Source organism: Castor canadensis, chromosome X (genome assembly GCF_047511655.1).
Source record: "Castor canadensis chromosome X, mCasCan1.hap1v2, whole genome shotgun sequence".
Taxonomy (NCBI): Eukaryota; Metazoa; Chordata; class Mammalia; order Rodentia; family Castoridae; genus Castor; species Castor canadensis.
Window position 1 is genome coordinate 93,171,124 of NC_133405.1, and position 25,824 is coordinate 93,196,947.

The 25,824-nt window shown below is 40.7% G+C and overlaps 1 protein-coding gene and 1 non-coding gene across 2 annotated transcripts in view; both read left to right on the plus strand.

The window, feature by feature from the left end:
• Nucleotides 1-12,187: 12,187 nt before the first annotated feature.
• The window catches only part of Gnl3l (G protein nucleolar 3 like), a 32,752-nt gene continuing 19,115 nt past the window's right edge, over nt 12,188-25,824 (plus strand). Inside the window, exons 1-5 of the mRNA XM_074063961.1 lie at nt 12,188-12,342; nt 14,558-14,627; nt 23,515-23,555; nt 24,192-24,299; nt 25,174-25,290. Of these exons, the coding sequence (XP_073920062.1) occupies nt 14,609-14,627; nt 23,515-23,555; nt 24,192-24,299; nt 25,174-25,290 (285 nt within the window). The 5' untranslated portion in view covers nt 12,188-12,342; nt 14,558-14,608. The remainder of the gene's footprint in view (nt 12,343-14,557; nt 14,628-23,514; nt 23,556-24,191; nt 24,300-25,173; nt 25,291-25,824) is intronic.
• LOC141420179 (small Cajal body-specific RNA 11) lies at nt 16,522-16,660 on the plus strand. Its single transcript, XR_012444849.1, has one exon.

Here is a 25,824-nt window from a genome sequence, read left to right on the forward strand (position 1 = left end):
CAGGGCCTGGGTTCCATGCCCAGTATGAGAGAGAGAGAGAGAGAGAGAGAGAGAGAGGGAGAGAGAGAAACAGTTAAAGCAAATCAATTCAGAAAGGTTAAAAATATAAGAATAGGCAAAGATATACCAGTCAAATGAAAATAAAGAAGGCAAAGGTTGCAATCTTTTTTTTTTCTTTTATTATTCATATGTGCATACAAGGCTTGGTTCATTTCTCCCCCCTGCCCCCACCCCCTCCCTTACCACCCACTCCACCACCTCCCTCTCCCCCCCACCCCCTCAATACCCAGCAGAAACTATTTTGCCCTTATTTCTAATTTTGTTGTAGAGAGAGTATAAGCAATAACAGGAAGGGACAAGGGTTTTTGCTGGTTGAGATAAGGATAGCTATACAGGGTATTGACTCACATTGATTTCCTGTGCGTGGGTGTTACCTTCTAGGTTAATTCTTTTTGATCTAACCTTTTCTCTAGTACCTGTTCCCCTTTTCCTATTGGCCTCAGTTGCATTTAAGGTATCTGCTTTAGTTTCTCTGCGTTAAGGGCAACAAATGCTAGCTAATTTTTTAGGTGTCTTACCTATCCTCACCCCTCCCTTGTGTGCTCTCGCTTTTATCATGTGCTCATAGTCTAATCCCATTGTTGTGTTTGCCCTTGATCTAATGTCCACATATGAGGGAGAACATACAATTTTTGGTCTTTTGGGCCAGGCTAACCTCACTCAGAATGATGTTCTCCAATTCCATCCATTTACCAGCGAATGATAACATTTCGTTCTTCTTCATGGCTGCATAAAATTCCATTGTGTATAGATACCACATTTTCTTAATCCATTTGTCAGTGGTGGGGCATCTTGGCTGTTTCCATAACTTGGCTATTGTGAATAGTGCCGCAGTAAACATGGGTGTGCAGGTGCCTCTGGAGTAACCTGTGTCACAGTCTTTTGGGTATATCCCCAAGAGTGGTATTGCTGGATCAAATGGTAGATCAATGTCTAGCTTTTTAAGTAGCCTCCAAATTTTTTTCTAGAGTGGTTGTACTAGTCTACATCCCCACCAACAGTAATCTTAATATCAAATAAGTTAGCAACTCAGAAAAGTATTAATCGAAGCCAGGCGCTGGTGGCTCATGCCTGTAATCCTAGCTACTCAGGAGGCAGAGATCAGGAGGATCATGGTTTGAAGCCAGCCCTGGGCAAATAGTTTGTGAGACCCTATCTCAAAAAAAATAATCACAGAAAAGGGTTGGTGGAGTGACTCAAACGGTAAGAGTACCTGGCTTGCAAACATGAGGCCCTGAGTTCAAACTCCAGTGACCCCCCCACCAAATGTATTAATTGACTGTTAAAGTCATGAAAAACAAGGCTGGGGCTGTCATACGGGAGCTGACATGATGACTAAATGGAACATGGTATCTTGAATTGGAGTTTCGGATAGAAAAAGGATACTAGTGGAAAAACTGGTGAAGTCTGAGTTTAATTGATAGCAACGCACCAATGTTAATGTCTTAGTTTTGATAAATGTAGTTAGAAAAAATGTTAACACAGGAACTAGGCTTGGGTGTGGCTCAAGTGACAAAGAGTGCCTGCTTAGTAAGCATGAGGCTCTGAGTTCAAACTCCAGTACCACCAAAACCAAAAAAAAAAGAAAAAAAAAAAAACGTGTGTGTGTGTGTGTGTGTGTGTGTGTGTGTGTGTGTGTGTGTGTGATAACTAGGTGAAGGGTATATGGAAAGTCTGTACTATATTGCAACTTTCTGTAAATCTAAAAGTATTTCAAAATAAAAAGTTTATGGAGCTGGCGGTGTGGCTCAAGTGGTAGAGTGCCTGCCTAGCAAGCACAAAGCCCTGAGTTTAAACCCTAGTACCACCAATATATATAAATAAAAAGTTTATTATAAAAAGCACTGAAACAAAGAAGGCCATGGTTCTCGATGAACATACTAAGTTTTGAATATTTTTGTACCAAATAATAGCAGTTTTCATGAAGCTGAAAGAATCAGACATAGGGAGTAACAGATAGCAGATTGGAATCATACAAACAGAAGACATTTAAGTCACCTTTCTCATTCCAGGTACAAAAAAAAAAAAGAACAACCGCTCTGGTAGCAATATAGAAAACCTAAACAACAAAATCAGTATTAGGCCATAAAGAAAATCTCAATAAATTCCAAAATGTAAAACTAATACAATTTCCTCTGTTCACAACAGGATGAAACTAGAAGTCAATATAAAATGGATCTTCTATCTGAATATGCAAAAATTCTCAACTCTTGGGCCAAAGGAGAAATTCAAACCCAAACTGCCAGACTTCTAGACAATAATGGTAGTGAAAACTACATATCAAAATCTGTGCATACAGACATAGCAGTAATCAGAGGAAAGTTTGTAGCCTTAAAATATTATATTGAAAACAAGAAAAAAGTAAGTGTTTAAGCACTGAACTCAAAAAGTTAAAGAAAGAAAAACAAAATAAGTTCAAGGAGAGTGGGAGGAAAGAATTAACAGAGATAAAACTCAGGATATCACACTTCAGGTGTTCTACTGTGTGAGCCATGCCTCCAGCCCTTTTTGCTTTGGTTATTTTGGAGATAAAGTCTTGCTTTTTTGCCCAGGCTGGCCTGGACTGCAATCCTCCTATTTTATGCTTCCCACCATAACTGGTACCATAGGAGCATGCCACCACACCCAGTTACTCTCTGTTGATATGGGAGTCTCTTGAACTTTATGCCCAGGCTGGTCTCGAACTGCGATCCTCTTGATCTCAGCCTCCCAAGTAGCTAGGATAATGGGTATTATGCACTGGTGCTGGGTTTACATAAAAGTTTAAATAAAGTCCCAGATAATAGTAGGACTAATAAATAAGTAAAAGAACTGATGAAAAACAATTATATAAGCTATTAGATCATGTGATCAAGAAAAAGAAAACAGCACAAATATACAAAATAAGAAATGAAAAGTTGCACATAACTATAATAAAAGGGCATTTTAAACATCATTAAAGATTCTTTTTTTTTTTTTGAGACAGGGTCTTGCTATGTAGTCCAGGCTGGGTTTGAACTTTCAGTCCTCCTGTCTCTGCTTCCTGAGTGCTGGGATTTCAGGTGTTTGCCACCATGCCCAGACACAAAAAACTGCTTCACACAACTCTATGCAAATGGTTTCTGTCTCTCTCTCTTTTTTTTTTTTTGCAGTACTGGAGTTTCAACTCAGGGCCTACACCTTGAGCCACTCCATCAGCCCTTTTTTGTGATGGTTTTTTTCGAGATAGGGGCTCGAGAACTATTTGCCCTGGCTGGCTTTGAACCGTGATCCTCCTGATCTCTGCCTCCTGAGTAGCTAGGATTACAGGCAGGAGCCATCAGCACCTGGCCCAAGGAACACTTTTAAATATACTTTTGTGGCAGTACTGGGGTTTGAACTCAGGGTCTCATGCTTGCTAGGCAGGCACTCTACCACTTGAGCCACTCTGCTAGCCCTGGAATTTTTGGAGGGAGGTGGGACTGGGGGTGGTGGTTTAAACTCAGGGCTTTGTGCTTGCAAAGCAGGCACTCTACTGCTTCAGTCACACCTCCAGTCCACTTTCAAATATTTTTATGAAGGGAGCATAACACTGATGCCAAGATCTGACAAAGATTCCACAAGCAAAAGTAAATCATATACAGTAATATTTACTTATGAATACCAATGCAAAATCCTAAATAACAATATTAACAAGCAGAATCCTTGACTCTGTGGGATTTATTCCAGGAATGAAAGGATCATTCAATTTTAAGAAGTCAACTAATAGAATATATCATATTATTTAATCTAGGTAGAAAAATCATATCAGCATCTCCAATCATGCGAAAGAAGTGTTTGACAAAATTCAACATCCATGTATTCCCAGCACTTGGGAGGCTGAGGCAGGAGGATCACAAATTAGAGGTCAGTCTGGGCTACACAGTAAGACTCAAAAAAAAAAAAAACCCTCAATGCCTATTCTTTATACAAACGCTCAATAAAAGTAAAACATAAGGTTTCTTCATTGATATGATTTTTTTCTCTAGATAGATGAATAGATTGTCAAAATCCAGCATTTTATTTAACCAGGAATTACTAGCAACATATCAGAAAACAGGTAGGGGTGTCTACTCTCCCCACTATAATTTAACATTATATGGGAGGTAGAAATCACTGCAATTAGAAAAGAGAAATAAATTAGAAGTATACAATTGGAATGCAAGAGGTAAAGCCATCACAGTTTATAGATGATAAGATTATGTAGCCAGAAAGCCCAAACAAACCAATAGAAATGAGAAAATTCAGTATGGTGGCAGGATATAAAATTTATAGAAATCATTCAGTTAGAAGATATATAGAAGAAAAGGCTCTATTTATTACAGCAACAAAAAAGATAAAACACCTGGAAAGAACTTTAAAAAGAAATGTCCAAAACCTTTATAAGAAACATTTATAACACCCTGAAGGAACAAATGGAAAGACCTTATTCTTAGATAGGAAGACTCAAAATTATAAATATTTCAAATCAATTTTTTTGAGATGGAGTTCTCAGTATGTTTCCCAGGCTGGTCTTGAACTCCTTGGGTTCAAGCAATCCTCCTGCCTCAACCTCCCAAGGAGCTGGGATTATAGGTGTACACTGTTGTACTTGCCTTTCAAATTTATAAATTTAGTGCAAGCCCATTAAAATACCAGTATTTCTTTGTCTGAAATTAGACAAGCTAATTCTCAAGTTCATATGAAAAAATAGTAAACAAGTACAGCCATTATATCTCTGAAGAGGAAGTACATGAATAGGGGACTCTTGCTATGTTAATGTTTTGTAAAAAAAAAAAAAATAAAATGAGTATTTAGGTACCAAAACTTAGAGTTTATGAGTCAGCTGGGAGTTTCTGTGATCTGGCCCAGGCTCTGTTCATGTCAACTGGGCTAGCTCAGATGTCTGCACTCAGTTGGTGGCTTGGCTGGTGGTTGGCTGCTATAGGATGTATCAGTTGGGATGATCAAGCTTACTTCTAAATGTCTCTCACAGCCCTCCAGCAGGCTAGCCTGGGTATGCTGTTATAGCTGAGGTGGAGAGTCAAAGGAGAAAGGGGAATATGAAAGAGCTTTTTCAAATTGCAGTTTATATCAAGTTTGCTACTATCCCAATAGTAAAATCAAGTCACGTGGGAGGGTACTACCAAAGACATGGATATAGACATAAGGGGTCACTAATGAAATATATCCTAAAATTTATGACTCAAAATCTAGAATCCATAAAAGGAAACACAGTAGCATAGTCCTGTAATCTGAGCATATGTAATCTTGCCTCAGGAGGTTGAGGCAAGAGGATCCTTGAGCCCCGTTGTTCAACACTAGTCTGGGCAACATAGTCCAATTCAGAAAAAATAAAAGAAGGAAAACATAGATTAATTTGTTTTCATAAATATAAGATTTTATTGGAAAATCCATTAATTAAGTCAAACAGATGACAAACTCAAAAAAAATTGACATTTATGGTATCAGTGACAAAAGGTGTGATCTTTCTCAGTATATAACAACATTCTAGAAATCAAAGGCCAACAACCCAACAGAAAAAGGGAGAGAGGATACAAATAGTTAATAGAAGAAATATAAAGATGAATCTTAAACAGAAGAAAAATACTATGTCATTCACAGTAAGAGAAATATAAATTAAAAGTACATTGAGATGGTATTTCTCACTTGTCACATTGTCAAAAATCAAATACTAACAATATACTTTGTTGCTTGTGAAGCTGTGATGAAACAGATACACTCACAGTTTGCTGGCAGAAACACAAAATGACAAAAACAACTATGGAGGTTGGTTTTTGCAGCCATCTAACAAAAGCGACAAATGTAATTCTTAGAGTTCATTCTTAGAAATATCTGCATATGTATGAGATATCTATACACTGTGGCACTATTTGGAATGCCAAAGACTAAAAACACCTCAAATGTCCATCAATAGGGAACTATAGTCATTAAATAAAAGACTGTACACATAATTTAACACTTGGAGGCAGTACTCTATGTGCTTTTATATAGTTGCTTTCTAAGTACTGGAAACTCTCCGACGCTCTGATATGGAAAGACTTCCATGGTGTTTTATTATGTGAAAATGCAACACATATAGGTATATGTATACATGTATAATGTGGTAATGTTTGTGTAAGAAAAGGGGGAGGTGGAATAGGCTATATTATTTATAATCTGTTTATACCTGTTATATATAATGTTTATATATGTTATGGATTAGATTATATCAGCATAAAGAAACATTGGAATACTATGATACATTGTAAGAACTTAGGTAAATGTCACAATGTACCCCCAGTACAACAATAAATTAAAAGAAAAGAAACATTGGAAGCATACAAAATAAATTTACAAAACCAATACTTGTGGAAGGATATGTGTATAGGGGGGTGTCAACTGGGTAGAGTGGACAGAGGTGAGTAAAATGTCTTAAAGTATAATTTTATTTATTTAATTTTTATCATTATTGTACTGAGAGTACTTTGTGACATTTACAAAAGTTCTTACAGAATATCGTAGTTAAATTCACCCTGTCCATCATTCTCCTTCATCCCCTTTCCTTCAAAGTATAATTTTAAATAGTTTTTACATTTACAATACATGTGTATTAGCTATTAGAAGGTAACTAAAACCAAAATACAATAGTAATAAAAACTCTAAAGCAAATATAAATTAATATACAACAATTCTAACAAGAAAACTTCAAACTTTAATAAGGAACAAATTATATATTCTGTGCTCTTCAATTGAATGAGCTATTGTTATAATGTAAGCTCCCACAAATTAATTTATAAGCTCCCATAAAAATCTCAGTTGGATTTTTGAAGACCCTGATACATTTATTCAAAAATTTATGTGGTTAGCAGGGCGCTGGTGGCTCACACCTGTAATCCTAGCTACTTGGCAAAGATAAGGTGGATCTTGGCTAGAAGCCAGCCCCAGGCAAATAGCTCGAGAAACTCTATTGAGAAAATACCCAATGCAAAAATGGGGTGGCAGAGTGGCTCAAGTAGTAGAGTACCTACCTATCAAGTGTGAGGCCCTGAGTTCAAACCCCAGTGTTGTATGCATACATACATATGTGAAATTATATATATCACATATATTTATATATACATAAATTTATGTGGTGATACAGCTAAGTAAACCTTAAAAGAAGGCTAAAGAGGAGGAAATGCCCTATGAAATATTAAAATACATTGCAAAGTACTAAAACCAAGTGGCAGCAGTGCAAAAGCAGAAAGAGATCTATGCATATGTGTATATCAATATGTATATGACAGAGGTTGGTATGGTGACTCAATGAGAAATGAGGAATTGGTTAGTATTTGATGATGGGGAATCTGGCTCACTATGTGAAAAGAAATAAAACTGCACCCCTACCTATTACCACTTATAAGAGTGATTCTACATGGAAAAACCTCTTAATTTTAAGGGTAAAACTATGAAGTTGAAGGTCACAGTTTGAAGCTGGCCTGGGCAATAAAAGCAAGACCCTGTCTCAAAAATACCCAACACAGGGCTGGTGGAGTGGCTCAAGCGGGAAAAGTGGTTATCTAGCAAGCATGAGGCCTTGAGTTCAAATGTCAGTACTGCCAATAAAAAAAATAGAATCCCCAAGGGCTGGAGGTGTGTGGCTCAAGTAGTAGAGTGCCTGCCTAGCAAGTATGCAGCCAAGTTCAAATTCCAGTACCACCTAAACAAATAAATAAGTACTACAAAGTAAAAAATTAATGAATTTGATTTAATCAGAATTGACAATTCTCTTCAAAGAAGGCCATCATGGGCAAGGTTAAAACAGAAAGAGAATAATTACAATATCTGAAACTGACCTAATAGCTAGACTCTAAGGAACAGCAGCAAATCAATAGCAAGTCAACAGGAAAGATAGGAACCCCAATTGAAAAAGTAAGGAAACTAAACTATAAAAGCAAATGCTTTACAGAAGAGATGTTTAACAAATATATGAAGTGATGCTAAAAATTCATTAGTAATCTGAGAAATACAAGCTAAATAAAATATCGATTTATACCTGTTAGACTGGAGAAATTAGAAAGTTAGAATATCAAGAATTAGTGAGAGCCAGGCACTGGTGGTTCACCAGTAACTAATCCTAGCAACTTGGGAGGCAAAGATCAGGAGGATTGCAATTCAAGGCCAGCCCGGGCAACAAAAGTGAGACCTTATCTCAAAAATACCCAACACAAAACAGGGTTGGTAGAGTGGCTCAAGTGGTAGTGTGCCAGCCTAGCAAGCATGAGGTCCTGAGTTCAAACTCCAGTCTCACCAAAACAACAACAAAAATCAGAAGGCTAAATAAAAAAAACAGAATGAGATATCATTTATATTAAATAAAAATACACAGAGTATCCTCAGTAATGAGACTACTTGATGTTATGTGCCTCCTGAGGTGATACAGTATGAAGTAAATGATATTCCTTTATGCACTGTTTCTGTTGAAAATGTTTGATCTGAATCTAATCATGTGAAGAAAAAGATAAATCCAGAATGTGGGACATTTTATAAGACAACTAGCCAGTACTCTTCAGAATTATCAATGTGTTTGAGACACACAAAAATATGGGAGAGATACAAGAACTAAGAGAACAAAACACAATCCCCCCCCCAAACATATAGGGGCACAAATTCTAGATTAAAACAGGTTAATGCCAGGTGCTGGTGGGTCACATCTGTAATTCTAGCTACTCAGGAAGCAGAGATCAGGAGGATCTAGGTTCGAAGCCAGCTTGGGGAAACCGTTTGCGAGACCCTATCTTGAAAATACTCATCACAAAAAAAAGGGATGGCCGAGTGGCTCAAGTGAAGGCCCTGAGTTCAAGCCCCAGAACCACACACACAAAAAAGTACATATTTTGCAAGATACACATAAAACACCTTAGAAGGCTGGAGGTGTGGCTCATATGGAAGAGCATGCCCCTGAGTTCAAACCCTAGTACTGTCTAAAAAAAAAAAACACCTAAAAATGGCTGTCTACAGGACGGAAATTAAAGTGGGATGTATAGATGAAAGTGAGTTTTAAAACAACAAAAACCTTTCTTAAAGTAATACATATTCATCGAATCCATGGAAACCATAGAAAAGCACAAGAAAGAAAATTAAATTTACTGATAATCTCATTTTCTCCATCAGTAGTTCTCAAAATGTGGTACCAGGACAAGCAGCAGTAACAGCTTCATCATGATCATGGTCATTTGACAACTTGTTGGAAATGCAAATTTCTGGGCCCTAAACTGGACTTACTGAATCAAAACTATGGGAATGGGGCCCAGGAATTGCTATTTTAACAAGCTCTCCCTGTGACTTTGATGTTGGTCAAAGTCAGAGAACCAGTGATCTGTATTTAACTGTTATTAATATTTTGTTGTAGAACCTTGTTTTTAAAAAAATTATGTAGTATTTCAGACCCACAAATAAGTGTAGAGAGTAACATAACAAACACCCATGTAACTACTATCCAGCTTAGAAGATAAAGTATTAGACAAACAGTTGAAGTTCCTGTGTATCTCTTTCTCTTCCTTTATTTTCTTCTCCAGAGGTAATCACCATTCTGTATTTGGTACTTTTAAAAATATTGCTTGTGTATCTATATAATCTATAAAAATGTTTTCTAGATTTTAAAATGGTCCCATATTTAACATGCCCTGCAACTTGTGCTACCTGATGAGCGATGAGGTGGCTCCCAGTTTCCCAGTTGCCACCCCAAATCACAGGTACTTGAGATCCACAAGTGAAAAGCATTTTAAAGTTCCTCACAAGGATTTATTTTAGCATGACAGGATAAAGTAGAGAGCAGTGGGGAAAAATGGGAGAAACATTTACTGTTCCCTCGGCAGGAAATGGGTGTAAAGACTCAAAATGATGGTTATCTGTAGGATCAATTTATTTATTTATTTATTTACTTACCTATGTGGTACTGTGGTTTGGACTCAGGGTCTCACACTTGCCAAGTAGGTGGCTCTACCACTTGAGCCACTGCCAACCCTTTTTTGTGTTGGATATTTTTGAGACAGAGTCTCCCAAACTATTTTGCCAGGCTGGCCTTGAACCATGATCCTCCCAATTTCAGCCTCCCAAGTAGCTAGGATTACAGGGTGAGCCACCAGTGCCCTGGCTGTCATCCTGTTCTTATACCATCTAAAAAAGGAGGTGGGAGGGGGTCTACTTGTTCTGTCATTTCAGTTTTAACTTCCTTATTCCAATGTCTGAGTCTAGCCCTTTTTATATTTATTAGAAACAAATACAATTTCCCTGATTTCTCATCAATCTATCTTGCCTCTAATTGTTATCTTAGCATTGTGTTTTTGAAATTTATTTGGGTTCATGCATACAACTCTGATTCATTCTTTTTCAATGATGTATTCTGTTGTATGGCTATACTACTATTTATTCGTTGTCCTACTGGTGGACTTTCAGGTTGCTCAAATTTTTCTATTACAAACAATTCTGCAATGAATATTCTTGTACAGGTCTCCTTGAGCACATGTGTAAGAATTTCTCTAGGACTTATTATCTAGGAAAGATCTCTATCTCCAACAGTAGAACTGCTTGGTCGTAAGCCCATTTTCTGGAGACTTTGTAATTGTAATTGTTTCCCAAAGTAGGGTACCAATTATCATTCCTGTTAAAGATTTAATTACATTTTTTCCTTTATTTATTTTCTCTGTGCATTAAGAACTTCGTTTAAAAAATCCTTTCCCAGTTATAGCTCAAAAAGGTATTTTTCCTGCAAATTTTACATTAGTTTTATAGTTTTACCTTTCACAATCACAGTCCATCTTCTTATGTAGAATAAGTAGGGATCCAGTCTTATTTTTCTCTTTGTGGTGAGCCAAATTTCCCAAAGCTATCTGATAGACTGTCAATACTTGTGCTACAGGCCTGAAATTCACCCAGTAACAAATCTGCTTGAAGCCAGCTGGTTGTATATGGTCAAGGACATATAGCCCCTGCTCTCAGGAATCCACTTTGTGGAGATACAGCAACATAAAGAACTACACTAGAGTATTAAGTGGTTAAGTTCTACGTATCTGTATAGACAAGGTGCTCTGGTTTTCTTATTCAGCTGAGTCAGGGAGAGTTTCAAGGAAAGTTCATAGCAATGACAGGAGGCCCGTGGGCGGAGAGGCTCAAGTGGCAGAACACCTGTCTAGAAGCTCGAAGCCGAGTTCAAACCCCAGTACCGCCAAGAAAAAAATAAAATAAAAAATAAAAGAAATGACAGGAGTTAGGTCTACGCACTTCACAGATAGAGTAGTGAGCACTGTATGTGTAAAGGGAAGGCAAGAAGAGGGAGTCATTTTTAGCCTGGGCGTGCTTTAAGTACATAACCTCAGGGTGCAGCTCCACCTACTCAGTAGCCCACCCCCCAAGGTTTAGGCTTGCGGAAGAAAAGGCGTGGAATTAACACAATCAGAAAATTTTCAGACAAACATCTACTGTTTTTAGGGATACACCTCGCTCCCTAGCCAAGTCAGGAGCTCCTCGTGATGGTATCCAGAAAACCCTTACTTGATCCTACTTCAGAGATAGAAATTAATTCCCTATGTGGAGGCACTTTGGCCTACATATATGGTTGACGCTGCCCTCGGCATCAGGGAAAAAGAGGTGGGGAAGAGGGCAAACGGGTGCGTGAGATTTCCAGTTGTTTATGCTCCTGCTCTCCCTGGGCCTGGCCGTGGATCTGAGCTTTTGCAGGAAGTGCTGTGAGTGGCTGCCTTACGCTTTGGGGCCCCACGAGCGGGTAGGTTTTTGGGAACAGCTAACATATTCGCTTTAGGTGGTAAATACTCGGCCAGACATGTGATCCAGGCAGCCATTTTCTCACACCCTGTCTGTCGCCATCTTCCAGGCAGACAAAGACACCAAATCCCACCGTCGTCTGATGCAGGCAGAGTGATCGCCTGGTCATTAACATTTGAGAACATGCACATTTACTCCCGGACAGAGGCCCGCACACAAGATTTCATCCTACAAGTAGGTTACACGGCTACACGAGTACACAAGCCGCTTCCTCTTACCACTTCCCGCTTTCCTCCTCCCACCTCCTCTATTTCTTCGCCTATCCCGCAACCAGGAGGCGGGGCGGGCGTGGGAGCGAGGAAGGGAGCTGCAGGCGAGAGACGTCAATCAAAATCCCCGCCCCCCGCGCGGGGCGTGCAGCGGGAGGGGCCATACGCCGCGAGGCTGGGATCCGGAAGGGGAGCCTAGCTGCACGAGCGCGCCTCCTCTGCCAGCCTTGTGGAGCCATCCTGTCTTTTCTGATCCCCGCCGGAAGTGTAGGTAAGAGACTACTCTCCTCTTTTCTCCTGGTGAGCTTTCGCCCAGCTGGCCGTGCAGCAAGGATCATCTTTTTGAGGTGAAACCTTTATGACTGCCAGCCTGGAATAGTGAAGTAAACAGCTGGCTCCCTTCCTGGGTACAAAGGCTCGGAAGAGAGGCAGAGATAGTTCCTCACGTGGAGATGCGCGGAACTGCACTCTCGCGGGGTTGAGGAGTATGATCACAAGGCTCCCAGAAAGGTGTAGGCCCCGAACACATTGTAGCGAGACAGACAACACTTGTGTCGAGATATTCCGTTTTCGCGTTACTCCCTATGGTGTAAGACAGGTGACAACTCACGAAAGATGTGGTGACATGGTCCCCACCCTTTGGGGACATAATCTCCAACACAAGCTCAGAGGTACAGGCCTATCCCGATTTAAGACTCACAGATCCGCATCGAGGCACCTTTTCCCTCAGGACAGAGGCTTCGCTATATCCCCCCACCCCCATACCAGTATAAAGGAGCCCAGAAACGTGTAATATCAGGAGGGAGGGAACCTTCTTCCCTGAAGTAGGGACCTAGAGCTCTCCCCATGTCTCTCCCACTCCAGCAGAGAAACTAACTGTTGGAAGCTCTACCCCAACTGGTAAAGGGGCTGATCACCCTCACAGTAAATGATTAGAGGCACAGACTGCTGCCTATGGAGAACCACTCAGATTTACTCCTCTTCCTGGGCTAGAGTGTTACTATTGGGAGAATTTTCTACCCCATGAAGAAGGACTATTTTACTGAATTTGTAAAGGCCCTCTGCAAAAGTGCCTCAGAGAAAATAGGGAGAAGAGAGGATCAGATCTACCTCTCAAGGAGTCCCTAGGATAGAGGGACTCAGATTTATTCTCCTTTTGAGGTAGACCCAGACCTCCAAATTAGCCAAGGCGGAGACCTCGGTAAGAGGCAGTGACGTCACTGATAGCGCTACCTTGCAGTACTTATGAACTCTCTCCTTATCCAAGGTAGGGGAGTTCAGATTGTTTCTTCCTACCCAGGGTAAAATGGCAGCTGTTCCCCATCCCATGTAGTTGAAAATTTATTGAGTTTATGTTGTATTGCCCTTGTCTTCATCCCCTACCCACGCAGAGAACAGAGGCTCCATTCCCTTCAATGTTAAGTGTGCTGCTGACTTCAGCCCACATAAAAGATACATGTATTGGCCAGGTGTGGTGGTGCACATCTGTAATCTCAGCATTTGGGAGGCTGAAGCAGGATGATCTCAAATTACATGCCAGCTCATGTTGCATAGTGAGACAATGTCTCAAAGAAAAAAAAGAAAAAGAAAAAAGGTACATATACCATCCCATCCCAGCCTAACGCCTACAGAACTGTTCAGAACAGCTCCCCCCTATTCATTCAAAGGTGCACAGTTTCCCTCTTTATTTGTATGGCACTTAGGTCACCCTTTCATGGAATCAGGCATAGTAGCCCTGTCTCACAGTTCTTTCAGGGTAGAGACCTAGGACCCCTTCCCAACAGTTAGAGCTATATAAACCTGTGTTTCTCATGCAGCAGAGATGTACACAGCCATTATACTCTTTCCCCCAGTTACTCTGCACCCCAGAATACGACAGATGGAAAATCTCTTGCCCCCCCCTTGTCAAGGTGCAGCCACATATGCAGGCACAGATTTCCCCCACCCACCTCATTTTGCACTGACTTCAGTCCACATACATTCCCAGGTAAAAAGCCCTGTTCTGAGGCTTCTTACCTAGGGTAGACTCTTGGGATTTCTCCCCTCCTCCCAGAGTAGATGGCACATAGGACCCCCTACTTGGGAAAAGAGACGCTATTATCACCCCGCCCATGAAGAAACAGACCATCCTTGTATGCTCTTCTCCCCTCATGTGTGGATGGATTTAGCACTAGTCCCTTACCTAGAATATAACACTACAATGTAGAGGAATAAGGATCAAGGACCCCACTCAATACACTGAGGCACCAACACCACCCAAAAAGAGAGGTTCAAATCTACTCCTTCCTTTGGGCAATGTGACACTACCTTCTCTGTGTGCATCAGCCATACCAGGCCCTAGCTCCTTATAGCCAGTTCTTAGTGTAACTAATTGCTAGGCCTTCCTCATCATGTTCTTTGACATTTTATTTTGCCTTTAGGGGGTGTAAAAGGGCATTGTGGTTTCCAGATTTGTCCTAAAATTGCTGCTTCTCCCATTATAACAGGAAGAAAGTGGGCTGATTTGAACATACCTATTTCCAAACTGATTGGTCGTCATGATGAAGCTTAGACACAGTGAGTTTCCTTTACCCCCTCCCCTTCCTAATCCTCTACTTTCAGTGGCTGTTCATAGTATTTTACAACAACTTTGATTTTTGTATTTTTGAGACAGGGTTTCACTGGGTAGCCTACGCGGGCCTCCAACCGATGATCTTTCTGCCCCAGTCTCCCAAGTGCTGGGTTTATAGGCATGTACCACCACACCTGGCTCACAACAGTTTTATTTTGGTAAGACTGGGGTTTGAAGTCAAGGCTTCACACTTGCAAAGCAGGCACTCTATAGCTTGAGCCACACTTCCAGTCTCACAATAATTTTTTTAACCACATGATCAATTTGCAAACATAACAATTTTTTTTGCAATACTGGGGCTTGAACTCAGGGCCTTCACCTTGAGCCACTCCACCAGTCCTATTTTTGTGAAGGATTTTTCGAGATAGGGTCTTGCGGAACTATTTGCCCAGGCTGGCTGAACAGCAATCTCCTTATCTCTGCCTCCTGAGTAGCTAGGACTACAGGTGTGAGCCACTGGTGCCCGGCTCAATCATAACAATTTTTAAAGATGGCTGAGTATGTTCCAGATCTCTCAGTCTGGGCCTGTTACGGATGTTATTGTTATTGTTGTCCTGACTTCCTTATAAGGTAATGTTCCCATTATCCCTATTCCCATTTTACAGATGAGAAATTGATCTGAGGTGAATAGTAGTAAATACTATGTGATGCTACCTAATATGCCCTAACATTTTCCTTTATGCTTAAGTTGGTATCATAAGGTGTACCAGTTGAACTGGGCGCTGATGGTTCATGCCTGTAATCCTAGCTATTTGGGAGGTAGAGATGAGGAGGATCACGGTTAGAGACCAGCCACGGCAAATACTTCTTCAGAGCCTATCTTGAAAATACCCAACACAAAAAAGGGCAGGAAGTATGGCTTCAAGTGCTAAAGCATCTGTCTAGCAAGTGTGAGGTCCTGAGTTCAAGCCCCAGTACCACTACCAAAAAAAAAAAAAAAAAGTTGTACCAGTTGTACTCTGGAACCACACTGGGTTTGAATCTCAGCTTTCCCCCTCACTGTGGCCTTGGGGAAGTTATTTAACTCCATTTTCCTTATATACAAATTATTACATCTATCTAATAGCATTGTTGTGAGGATTTTTGTTTGTTTTTTGAGACAAAAACAAACTGTGTTGTCTAGGCGGTCTCAAACTTCTACCTCAGCCCCTGAGTAGCTGAAGTTGTGAGAATTTAATGAGTTCAAACAGGTAAAATGCTTGTAACAGTGCCTGGCACATTGTAAGCGCTCTCTGTAAGTCCAGTCATCCCCTCGCATCCTTTGGAAACCGGTTCCAGGGTGCCCAGCAGATACTAAAATCAGTGGGCGCTCAAGTCCCTTATATAAAATGGCATAGTATTTCCATATAGCCTACACACATTCTCCTCTATATTTTAAATAATTTCTCCATTACTTACTATATCTAATACAATGTAAACTGTGGAAGTAGTTGTTATGCCATGTTGTTTAGGGAATCTGTTCAGTACAGATGAGACTTTTTAAAATATTTTTTATTTGAAGTTGGTTGAGTTCATGGATATGGAGGGCCAACTGTGTTGCAAATATTGGCTTAAAAAAATGCAGTGTCCTTATCAACACCAGGGAAAACTGTATTGCTATCAAAAACCACAGGGATGTAGATTGTGTCAATATATGAAAATTTAAGCATGAAATCATGTTAAGGGATTAAAAAGCAGGAGCCAGAACAGTGTATGCCCCTAGTTATAAACAAGGAAATATGTAAAGCTATCAATCAAGGAGACTCAAAGAAATTTCAGAAGATAGTAACAGAAGACACTGTTCATTATGTTCCTTTTTGATAAAGTTGCTGGAATGTTGTAAAAGAAATGCAGTGTCCTTTGTCTTTGTCTGTGCTTTGTCTGCTCCCTTGGCTCAGCTCTAACAGGGTAGTCTGGCAGGACACACAGCAATTTCCCACTCCTACTAGGAGGGTATTCCCAAGAATAGGGCTAGCTCTTAAAGGCACGAGAGGATAATTTAAGAAAAAAAAAATTCGGTGTCTTGAGCTGGAATGTAGCTCAGTGGTAGAGTGCTTGTCTAGTGTGCTTGAGGCCCTGGGTTCAATCTCCAGCATCAAAAATGAAAAGACAAAAAAAGTCAGTCTTTTTATCTCTCTTTGGAGTTTTAATGTGCTGCTACCAACTTGTCTGATCTCTTCTGAGCTTTGGATTTTTCTTAACTATAAAACAAATCACGTAGGTGAATTGGTGTTCTTTTTGCCTTTATGACTCTTTCCTTCCCCTTATTCTTCAACTGAATAACGTTTGCTTTTCTGATTTCAACTTACACATTGTTTGTTCTGGGAATTCCTGTTAAACTACTTCCTTGGTTTCCACTCTGTGCACCCACAGAAACTGGGGTTTCCACTCTGTGCACCCACAGAAACTGCGGCTCTTGACTCTGCATGATTAAATCTGTCTCTATTACTACGCCATGAACTTCTTGTCCACATCTGATTCATCATTGTGTCCCAAGGGCCCAGCTTAACCAGGCAGTTTTTTGGTACTTACTGTATGCCAAGCAGTGGAGAATCTAAGTTAGTAGTGCCGACACAGTTTTTCCTCCTTCCACTATGATGCATGCAGCCTAGAAAAAGACAAACATGACTCAAAGACTCTTCCTTATAAAAGGGAAGGCAACTATGTTAGGACAGTTCTACATCTGGGCTTCTTTATCTTTATCCTAACATGGTTAACAACAACAAAAAAAACAATAACACTTGAGTAGCATGCTTGTTAGAATGAATGAGAATTGCACAACTCAGTAACCCTGTATTTTGTGTGAATGGTAGGGCTTCTGTAGAGCTTAGTAAAAAGGAAATACAATACATTTGCTTTATATAATAATTAAAAAATTTCATCAAGAGCTGAGGGCATGGCTCAAGTGGTAGAACACCTGCCTGGCAAGTGTAAGGCTCTGAATTCAAACCCCAGTACTGCCAAAAAAATTTCATCAAGTAATAAAACTAACTGGGCACCAGTGCCTCACACCTGTAATCCTAGCTACTTGGAAGGCTGATAATTGGGAGGATCATGGTTTGAGGCCAGCCCAGGCAAATAGTTCGTGAGATCCCCATCTCCAAAATAACCAGAGCAAAATGGACTGGAGGTGTGGCTCGTGTGGTAGAGCGCCTGCTTTGCCAGCACAAAGACCTAAGCAAACCCCAGGGCCACCAAGGAAAAAAAAAAAAGAAAACTATGTTAATAACAAAAGCAAATAATCATTTTTACAAGTAACGAGAAAAACAAAATCAGTTGTACTTTATTTAGGAACATCCGCCCGCAGAGCATCACCAACTTGAGCAACGCATAAAGAACAGACAGGTTTCAACATGGATATTTCTGAAATGCAGTGGGAGCATATCACTTGTGTAAAAATCAGGGACCATTTCCAAAGAATTATATATTTTTTTCAGTTGTGCTCTCTTTAGTTAATTTTTTTGGGAATAAGGATAAACCTGGAATAGACAGAAAAACTGAAAAAAAAAGAAATTACTAATAATGATGGAAAAAACAATAATTCACTTGTTAAAGTAGGACACACATACACTTATACATATGTACACCCACATATACATGAGGAAGTAATGTATGGAAAGACAATTTGGAAAAACTGTGCTGTATGGAAAGACCATTAGATAGAAAGAGTTCCAGGATTTGTTAAATGAAAAAAAGCCAGTTGCCAACAGGACTACATTATGTCACCGTTTATGGGAGAAAATAGGGGGAAGTTAGAATATATATTTGAATTTGCATAAAACAAACTGAATGGTACTCAAACAAAAGAATGTTTTTTGTGGCAGTGTGGGAGGGAGACCTCTCAAAATACACTTTGTTTTTTCTGGTGTTGGGGGTCTGAACCCAGTGCCTTGTGCTGAAAAAGCCTTGTACCACTGAGCTATGTCTTCAGCCTCAAAAACACATACTTGTTTTTGCTGGTGGAGTGGCTCAAGCAGTAAGAGAGCCTGCCTAGCAAGTGTGAGGCCCTGAGTTCAAACCCCAGTGCTGCCAGAAAAATGCAGCAATAACAAAAAAACACTTGATTGATTTTGATATGATTGTGATCTGTTAAAGATAATAGTTACCTAGCATGTGCAAGGCCCTGGGTTTGAACCCCAGTACTGCAAAATTAAACAAAACAACAAAATGAAGTATTATATACCTACATTAGTGGAAAAATTAAGTAGAAAAATTTTATAGGTCCACACAAAATGAAGACCATTACTGGTAAATTGCAACTAAAGTAATGACCAGACTATCTGGGACAATTGCTGGGGAAGATGGAGAGAGGTGCTATGTGGCACTGTTGTGGGAGTACAGCTGTCCCCTGGGTTGGGGATACCTAGGGCCCAAATAATGATAATGACTAAATCTGTGAAGGTAATTGGGTAGTCTTGCAAAGTGTTCAAATGTATTTTTTTTTTGGAGTGCTGGGGTTTTGCTTAGGCATATTAGGCAAGTTTCCTACCACTGAGCTATATTCCCAGACCCCCCCTAAATACAATTTTAGTTATTGAACAGTTTTGAGTGTTAAAGGGGGAGTGTTTTATCACTTAAAAATCTTAAGACCACTGGGTGTGGTGGCACATGCCTGTAATCCCAGCACATTCAACACTCCAGGAGGCTGAGGCAGGAAAATCGTGAGTTTGAGGCCATCCTGGGCTATGTAGTGAGACTCTGTCTTAAAAAAAGAAGCCCCCTCCACAAAAGCTTACAACTATCAGTGTTGGTGGCACAGGTTTATCATCCTGGCCTGCTTGCCAGTTGATTGACAAACACTGGTCAGTCAATTATCCTAGTGGGGTGAGAAGGGCAGGGAATGTAGGCTTTGTGCAAGAGTGTATTGTTAATGACAAACTGTAGAATGTTAACTGGACAGGGAGGGGTGGGAGTGGCTGGTGAATAAGGAACTGAGTAATGGATTTGGGTCTCCAGGAGGTTGGACAGATGAGTTCGAAGATACGAGAGGGGTGTTTGAGACTGCTTTCAGAAGATTGAGCAGTTAGGTGTGATGCAGCCATTTGAATGAATGGTTGGGTGACTTGAGATGGAATGGGGATCCCTAGAAGTGAAGATATCAAGGAAGTGAGATAACCTAGGCAACAGACACTACAGCATGGCAAGGGCCTCAAAAGAGCAACAGTTAAAAAAAACACACTCACACACATTAGTTTTTTTCTTTTTCTTTTTTCACTTTTTAACAAGAAGGAGAAATAGGTCCAGTCTGACAGTGGTGAATTTGGAGGATACCTCCTCTACCTACTGGCCCAAGACAGAACAACCACCCTTTGAGAGGCGTGTAAGTGAAGCATTGTTCTTGGGAGAGCCAAGACTGAAGGCAGGAAGTTGAGAAATTGTTTCCAAGGAGAGGTTAAAGAATTAGGGGTATGCTGGTCACCCGTGTGGGAGTTTCAGAGGATCAGACAGGAAGTATGATGCCAGGGCCCAGGGGGTATGGGCAGATACACACAGTGCAACTATGGGTAGCCAGGGACATGGAGATGAGAGTATGGGGCTGAGGGATGAATGAATGGTGAAATCTGCCTTTGAGTATTGATGTAAGTTGGTGATTTTAGGTCTGGATATTGATAAAGACCGATATTGAGGCTCAGGAGATTAAACATTTGTTCAGCCCAGTGTAGTAGCATGCATCTGTAGTTCTGGCTATTCCAGAGGCTGAGGCAGGAGGATCACTTGAGCTCAGGAGTTTAAGGCCTTCCTGGGCCACACAGAACCTCATGTAAAAAAAAATTCTTCAAGGTCGTATAGATAGGTAGCTGTATTCTTTTTGAAGCTTTTGAAAAGCCAATGATCAGAGACTCCTGAGTACTACAGTGCTGTGAGTGATGACTGACTGACTGCATCTCTCTTCTTCTTTCCTCCCCTTCTCTCCTCCCCCCTTCCTTTCTTCCTTCTGAAGCAGATGCTTAACCCCCCTCTCTGAGTGATGTATTTTCTTTCATTGTGTGCCTGTGTCCGGTGCAGGGGCTCAGTTTCCAGGGAAGTTCGGCATATGGAAATTGTTGAATTAAATGGCCAGACGTAGGCCCATTCCTTTTTGTTGCAACATGAGTACTTTGAAAGAAAAGGAAACTTGGGGTCTGTTTTTTGAAGCAAGGAAATTTGACACATTCGTATTCGTTATGGTAACTAATATGTGTGTCAAATTTCTATTTTTGTCTGATTAAATTTCTACATCTTATTTTATATTTGTTGTTTGTTTCCTCTTATTCTCTTATTTTTGTTAAGCTGAAAAAAATTTCAAATAATCCTCTACCAGTAATTAAAGTCACATTAGGAATTAGATTCATTTATGTGTCACACTTAATTAAACCTGTATTTCTGTATCATGTTACCAAAGTTAAGTACCAGCTATTTTGGTCCTAGCCTTCCGGAGTGAAACCTTTAGCATGCTTTTGCTTTTCCTATGCCCATAGCTTGATTCGTGGAGTTTGCTGAAATTGGTGTTTTAGTTTGGAGCTATTCCCTTAGATATGCTTCCTGGATTTTAAGAGTACTCTCTTAACACACCAGCTTGCTTTCTTTGTTTTATTGATAAATTTTAATAGATTTCCTGCCTACCACTATTTGTTTCCTTTACCTTGCAGTCTTTAATTTTTACTTTTGTCTTACTATTATCATTTTTATGGTACTGGGGATTAAACCCAGGGCCTCGTGCATGCTGGGCAAACACTAAACTACTGAGCTACATCCCCGGCCCTCACTTTTAGTGCTGTATAGTGAACCCAGGCCCTTGTGTATGCTAAGCACACACTCTACTACTAAGCTGTAGCTACATCCCCAGCCCTTATTTTTTTCCCAGTAATTTTACCAGAGAGGAAACACAAGTGGTAATCTTTGCACATCTAAAGATTCTCTTTCAGTTTCACATAAGAGTGATCTAGGGACTGGGGATGTGACTCATGTGGTAGAACACCTGCATAAGAAGTGCAAAACCCTTAGTTCGAATCCCAGTACTGTCAAAAAAAAAAAGTGATCATTGGTCAGATAGAAAGATTTGGCTTGAGAATAGTTCCTTTTCTTAGAACTTTGTACAAGCTGAGCATCCCTGATCTGATGCTCCAAAATCTGAAACTTTTTGAATTCCAGCATGATGCTACAAGTAGAAAATTCTACACTGCGAAATTGTCTTATACACAAAGTTACTGAAAAATACTATATAAAATTTACCATAAGGCTGTGTGTATAAGATATATGTGAACATAAATGAATTTCATGTTTCAGCTTGGGTTCCTTCCCTAAGATACCTCATTGTGTGTATGTAAGTATTCCAAAATCCGTAAAAAAAAAAAAAAAAAACAAAAACAAATCCGAGACACTTCTGATCCCAACTATTTTACATAAGGAATAAGTATTCAGAGTTGTAGATTTCAGAATGCTGTTTGCTTTTCTTTTGTTTCTTGGAAACTCTTGTTTGAAAGCATTTAAAATGTTTTCCTTTATCCATGAAGTTCAGAAGTTTTATCAGGAGATGCTTTGGATATATTTTTTTTGTTCAATTTTTGGTAGTGCTGGAGATCGAACCCAGGGCCTTGTGCATGTTAGGCATGTGTTCTACCTCTGAGCTACATTCCCATCCCTGGGTTAATCTTGATGCTCTGTGCACCTTTCCAATCTGAAATTTCCTGCCTGTCTTAATTATTGCTTCTTCATCTGTACATTTTTCTCTTTCAAGAATTCTTGTTATTTAGATACTAACTTTATTCTCTACTTTAAAGTTTTCTATTTTCATTCATAATTTCTATTTCTTTGGATTTTTGTTCCAAGTAAACTCCTTCCCTTGGTCTTCAAGCTTATTAATTTAGTTGTTAGTGGCATCTGTTCTGTTTTTCACTTCATCTATTGCTTTTTTATTCAGTATCAAGTTTTGTGGTCTTTTATTTGTTAAGACTGCTGTACATTCAGAGAAACTTCTGTAGTAATAGAATATAGGAATGATCCCTATAAGTACAGCTGTAAGTTTTGGGAATCTTTTTCTCCCACAGTTTCTTTGACATATCTTCTTGAGTTTCCTCAAGAATTTGCAGTAGTACTTGAGTTCTGTTTCCTATGTTAACTCTGCTTTGGTGCTTTGATGTGATTGTGGGAGTCTTTTTTGTGTGTATGGTAATCTCAAGCTGCACATGTACTTGTTTGTGTATATCTTGTCCTTTTAGAACCTCCCTCCTCCTTTAGCCCCCTGGAAGGGTGGGAGAATTGAGGGAAACCATTCTTCCCCAGGAGGCCAGCTGTGAAGGGAATGACAGATGAGACTTCTCTTTCAAGCAGGGAAATGCCTGAGTTCCTGGGCTTTGTTAGGGCATGATTGTAGAAGAGGCAGCTCTCTCTGCCTTGGGTCCAAGGGAGGCAGCAGTTGAGCTAAGTAGGTCAAGATCCTTTGGAAGCAGTGGCCTGAGGAGGGGTAGTTCTTCCTGCATGTTCTGAGAGCATCTACCCAGGCTTAGCCTAGAACTCCTCAGATCACCTTCCTATGCTGCCAGCTCCTCACCTCAACCTGGCACTGAAATTGTTTGAGGAGCCCAGAGTAGGAATTTGGAGGTGGGAGAAAGAGAGTCATAAGCACATATTCAGGCCATTCTATACAATTCCCTCTAGAATTGTTTGAGTTTACATTGAAATAATTCTCTAAATTGTATCCAGCATTTCCTTTGCTGCTGGTGTTGCCATCTATGTCTCTTGTGCTGGATCCAGACAGGTACCTTGTCTGAGGATTCTTAGGTGTTTCCAGTGTGGCATGGCCTTGATTAAGGTGTCAACAAACATTGGATAGATGGGTGATGGCTCTTTTTTGTTTTTTTCTTTTTTTTGTAGAAAATAAAAAGACAGGTAAAGGCTCCAAAGTCTGCAAGAAGGTAAGTTGGCTCTACCTTCAGATGAGGTATGCCCATTATTGGGGGTCAGGTCAGTAGATATTGGGTCACTCTGGGCAGAGCACCACACTGTAGTTAGTACATCTGGCCTTTTCTCCCTCTCTGAGTGACCAAAGCAGAGTCAGCAGCATATATTAAGTTCCCCGTACAAGCCATTTGTTTCTTTGTGCTTGATTTATCTTGGTAGGGATTATTGTCATCCCATTTTTCCCCCAGTGCTGATCAAATCCAGGGCTTTGCCCATGCTAGACAGTGTTGTACCACTGAGCTACACCCCTCAACCAAATAATTTGTATTTCTAGCAAGTTCCTAGGTCCAAGGATCACATTTTGGGAGCTATATGTTTAGAGGGCTTTTCCTTTGGCTTTCTGAAACCTTCCCAAGCTGCCCCTGCCCACACCACTTTCCTGGAGTTCTTCAGTTAGTCCCTTGCTGTGGAAAGAAGGTCACTCTCCAGCCAGACAAGCAGATCTCTGGGGACATAGCCCTTTTTGCCTACTTCTTCCCCTCCTCCCTACAACTATACTTCTCTGGCAGGTTTAACCACTGGGGAGGAGGGGGTGGCGTGATTTCCATGAGTTCATTAATTCTGATTTTCTTCTCTTGCATGGTGACCAGCCTGCAAAGCAAAATGGGAAGAAAGCAACCTCCAAAGTGTCCTCTGCTCTCCACTTCGTTCATGGCAATGATCATGCCAGTCGGGAGGCTGAGTTGAAGAAGAAGAGGGTGAGCCCTTTACCTTGGGGGGGAGAGAGAGGACCTAGCTTGAAAGTTGGGTCTGCAGAAGTGTTGGCTAGACTGCTAGACGGGCAGAGGCCAGAGTCATTAGGATTCTATAGGCAGTTTGTGGATGATGGAAGGGAGGGAGGGAGGGAGATCACCTTGATTCTAGATTTCTGTCTCCATTTGCTCCCCTCCCCTTCAACTCCCTATCCACTGCTGTTTGGCTTCTGTTCCCACTGATGCACTGCAAACATCCCTCCTGGCCTCTCCACCGCCACCCCTTGTATCACATTAGTACATACTTTTCTTTTACTCATTTTAGTGGAATTCTCAACGTTTGAGAACATGCTTTCTCTGAGGCTTGGATTTTTTGACTTTTGTCATGTCATGCTTCTGGATGTCTCCTCTCTCCTTCACCAGCCTGTTTTAGTCTCTTGCTGCTCTTTCCCCTTCCTGTTTTTGTTTGTTTGTTGAGGTAGGCTCTCACTATGTTGCTCAGGTTGGTCTTGAATTCCTGGACTCTAGTGATCCTTTCACCTCAGCCTCCTGAGTAGCTGGGACTACAGGTGTAGGCCACTGCATCTGGCTTCTTCTTGCTTTTAAAATGATGGAACATCTCAGGACCTTGTCCTCTTTCTGCATCCCTCAAGTGGTTCTCTCCACCTAGAATGCATTCTTCTGCTTTGCACATCCTCTTTTTATTTTTTTTTTCTGAAACTCCCTCCCTTCCTTCATCTCTTTTTCTTCTTCTCAAATACTCTTGTCTCTTGCTGTCCTGCCTTGTACTCCTGCTCCTCCTACCTCTGCCATGTCACCCATTCATTCCTTAGGCTGCAGACCCAGTCAGCTACAGTCTGTGTGTGTGTTCACTTTTTAGGTTGAGGAGATGAGGGAGAAGCAGCAAGCTGCGCGGGAACAAGAGAGGCATAGACATAGGACCATTGAGAGCTACTGTCATGATGTCCTGAAACGCCAGGAGGAGTTTGAACGCAAGGTAAGGAGAGCAACCTTGCGCCTGGGTGGGATTAGTATGAGTTTGTTGTAATGCTAAATGAAAAGAAAGAGTGTGAGGTTCGTGGAGGGAAAGGAAAGAATGAGTGAAGAGAAGAAGAAAACACTGGGGACACTGGGAGGCAGGGGTGGATGACAGGGAGATAAAGGGTTATTCTGAGCCTTACCTGGGACTGAATATCCCTCGAGACTGCCTCTCCCAAACTAGAACCTAAAGACTAGGAGTGGCAGTGGAGTCGGTGGCCAGGAGAAGTATGACCAGGGGAGGTTGTTGGGGAGAAGGAGTGAGAGTATGAAGGGAGGATTGAGAAACAGAGGAACATGTGTGAGGGATTTCACCTTCCTTCTGGGCCTTCTTGCTGCCTTTTGGCATCTGTTCTTGTCTCACACACAAAATATGCACTTGCCAATTCAGATTCCCTTCTCTGATTTACAGTACAGATTTGCCTCTCCCATCCCATGTTCCCCATAGATTGTTTTTCTCACACCCTTCTCTCACATATGTCTGTGCACCATG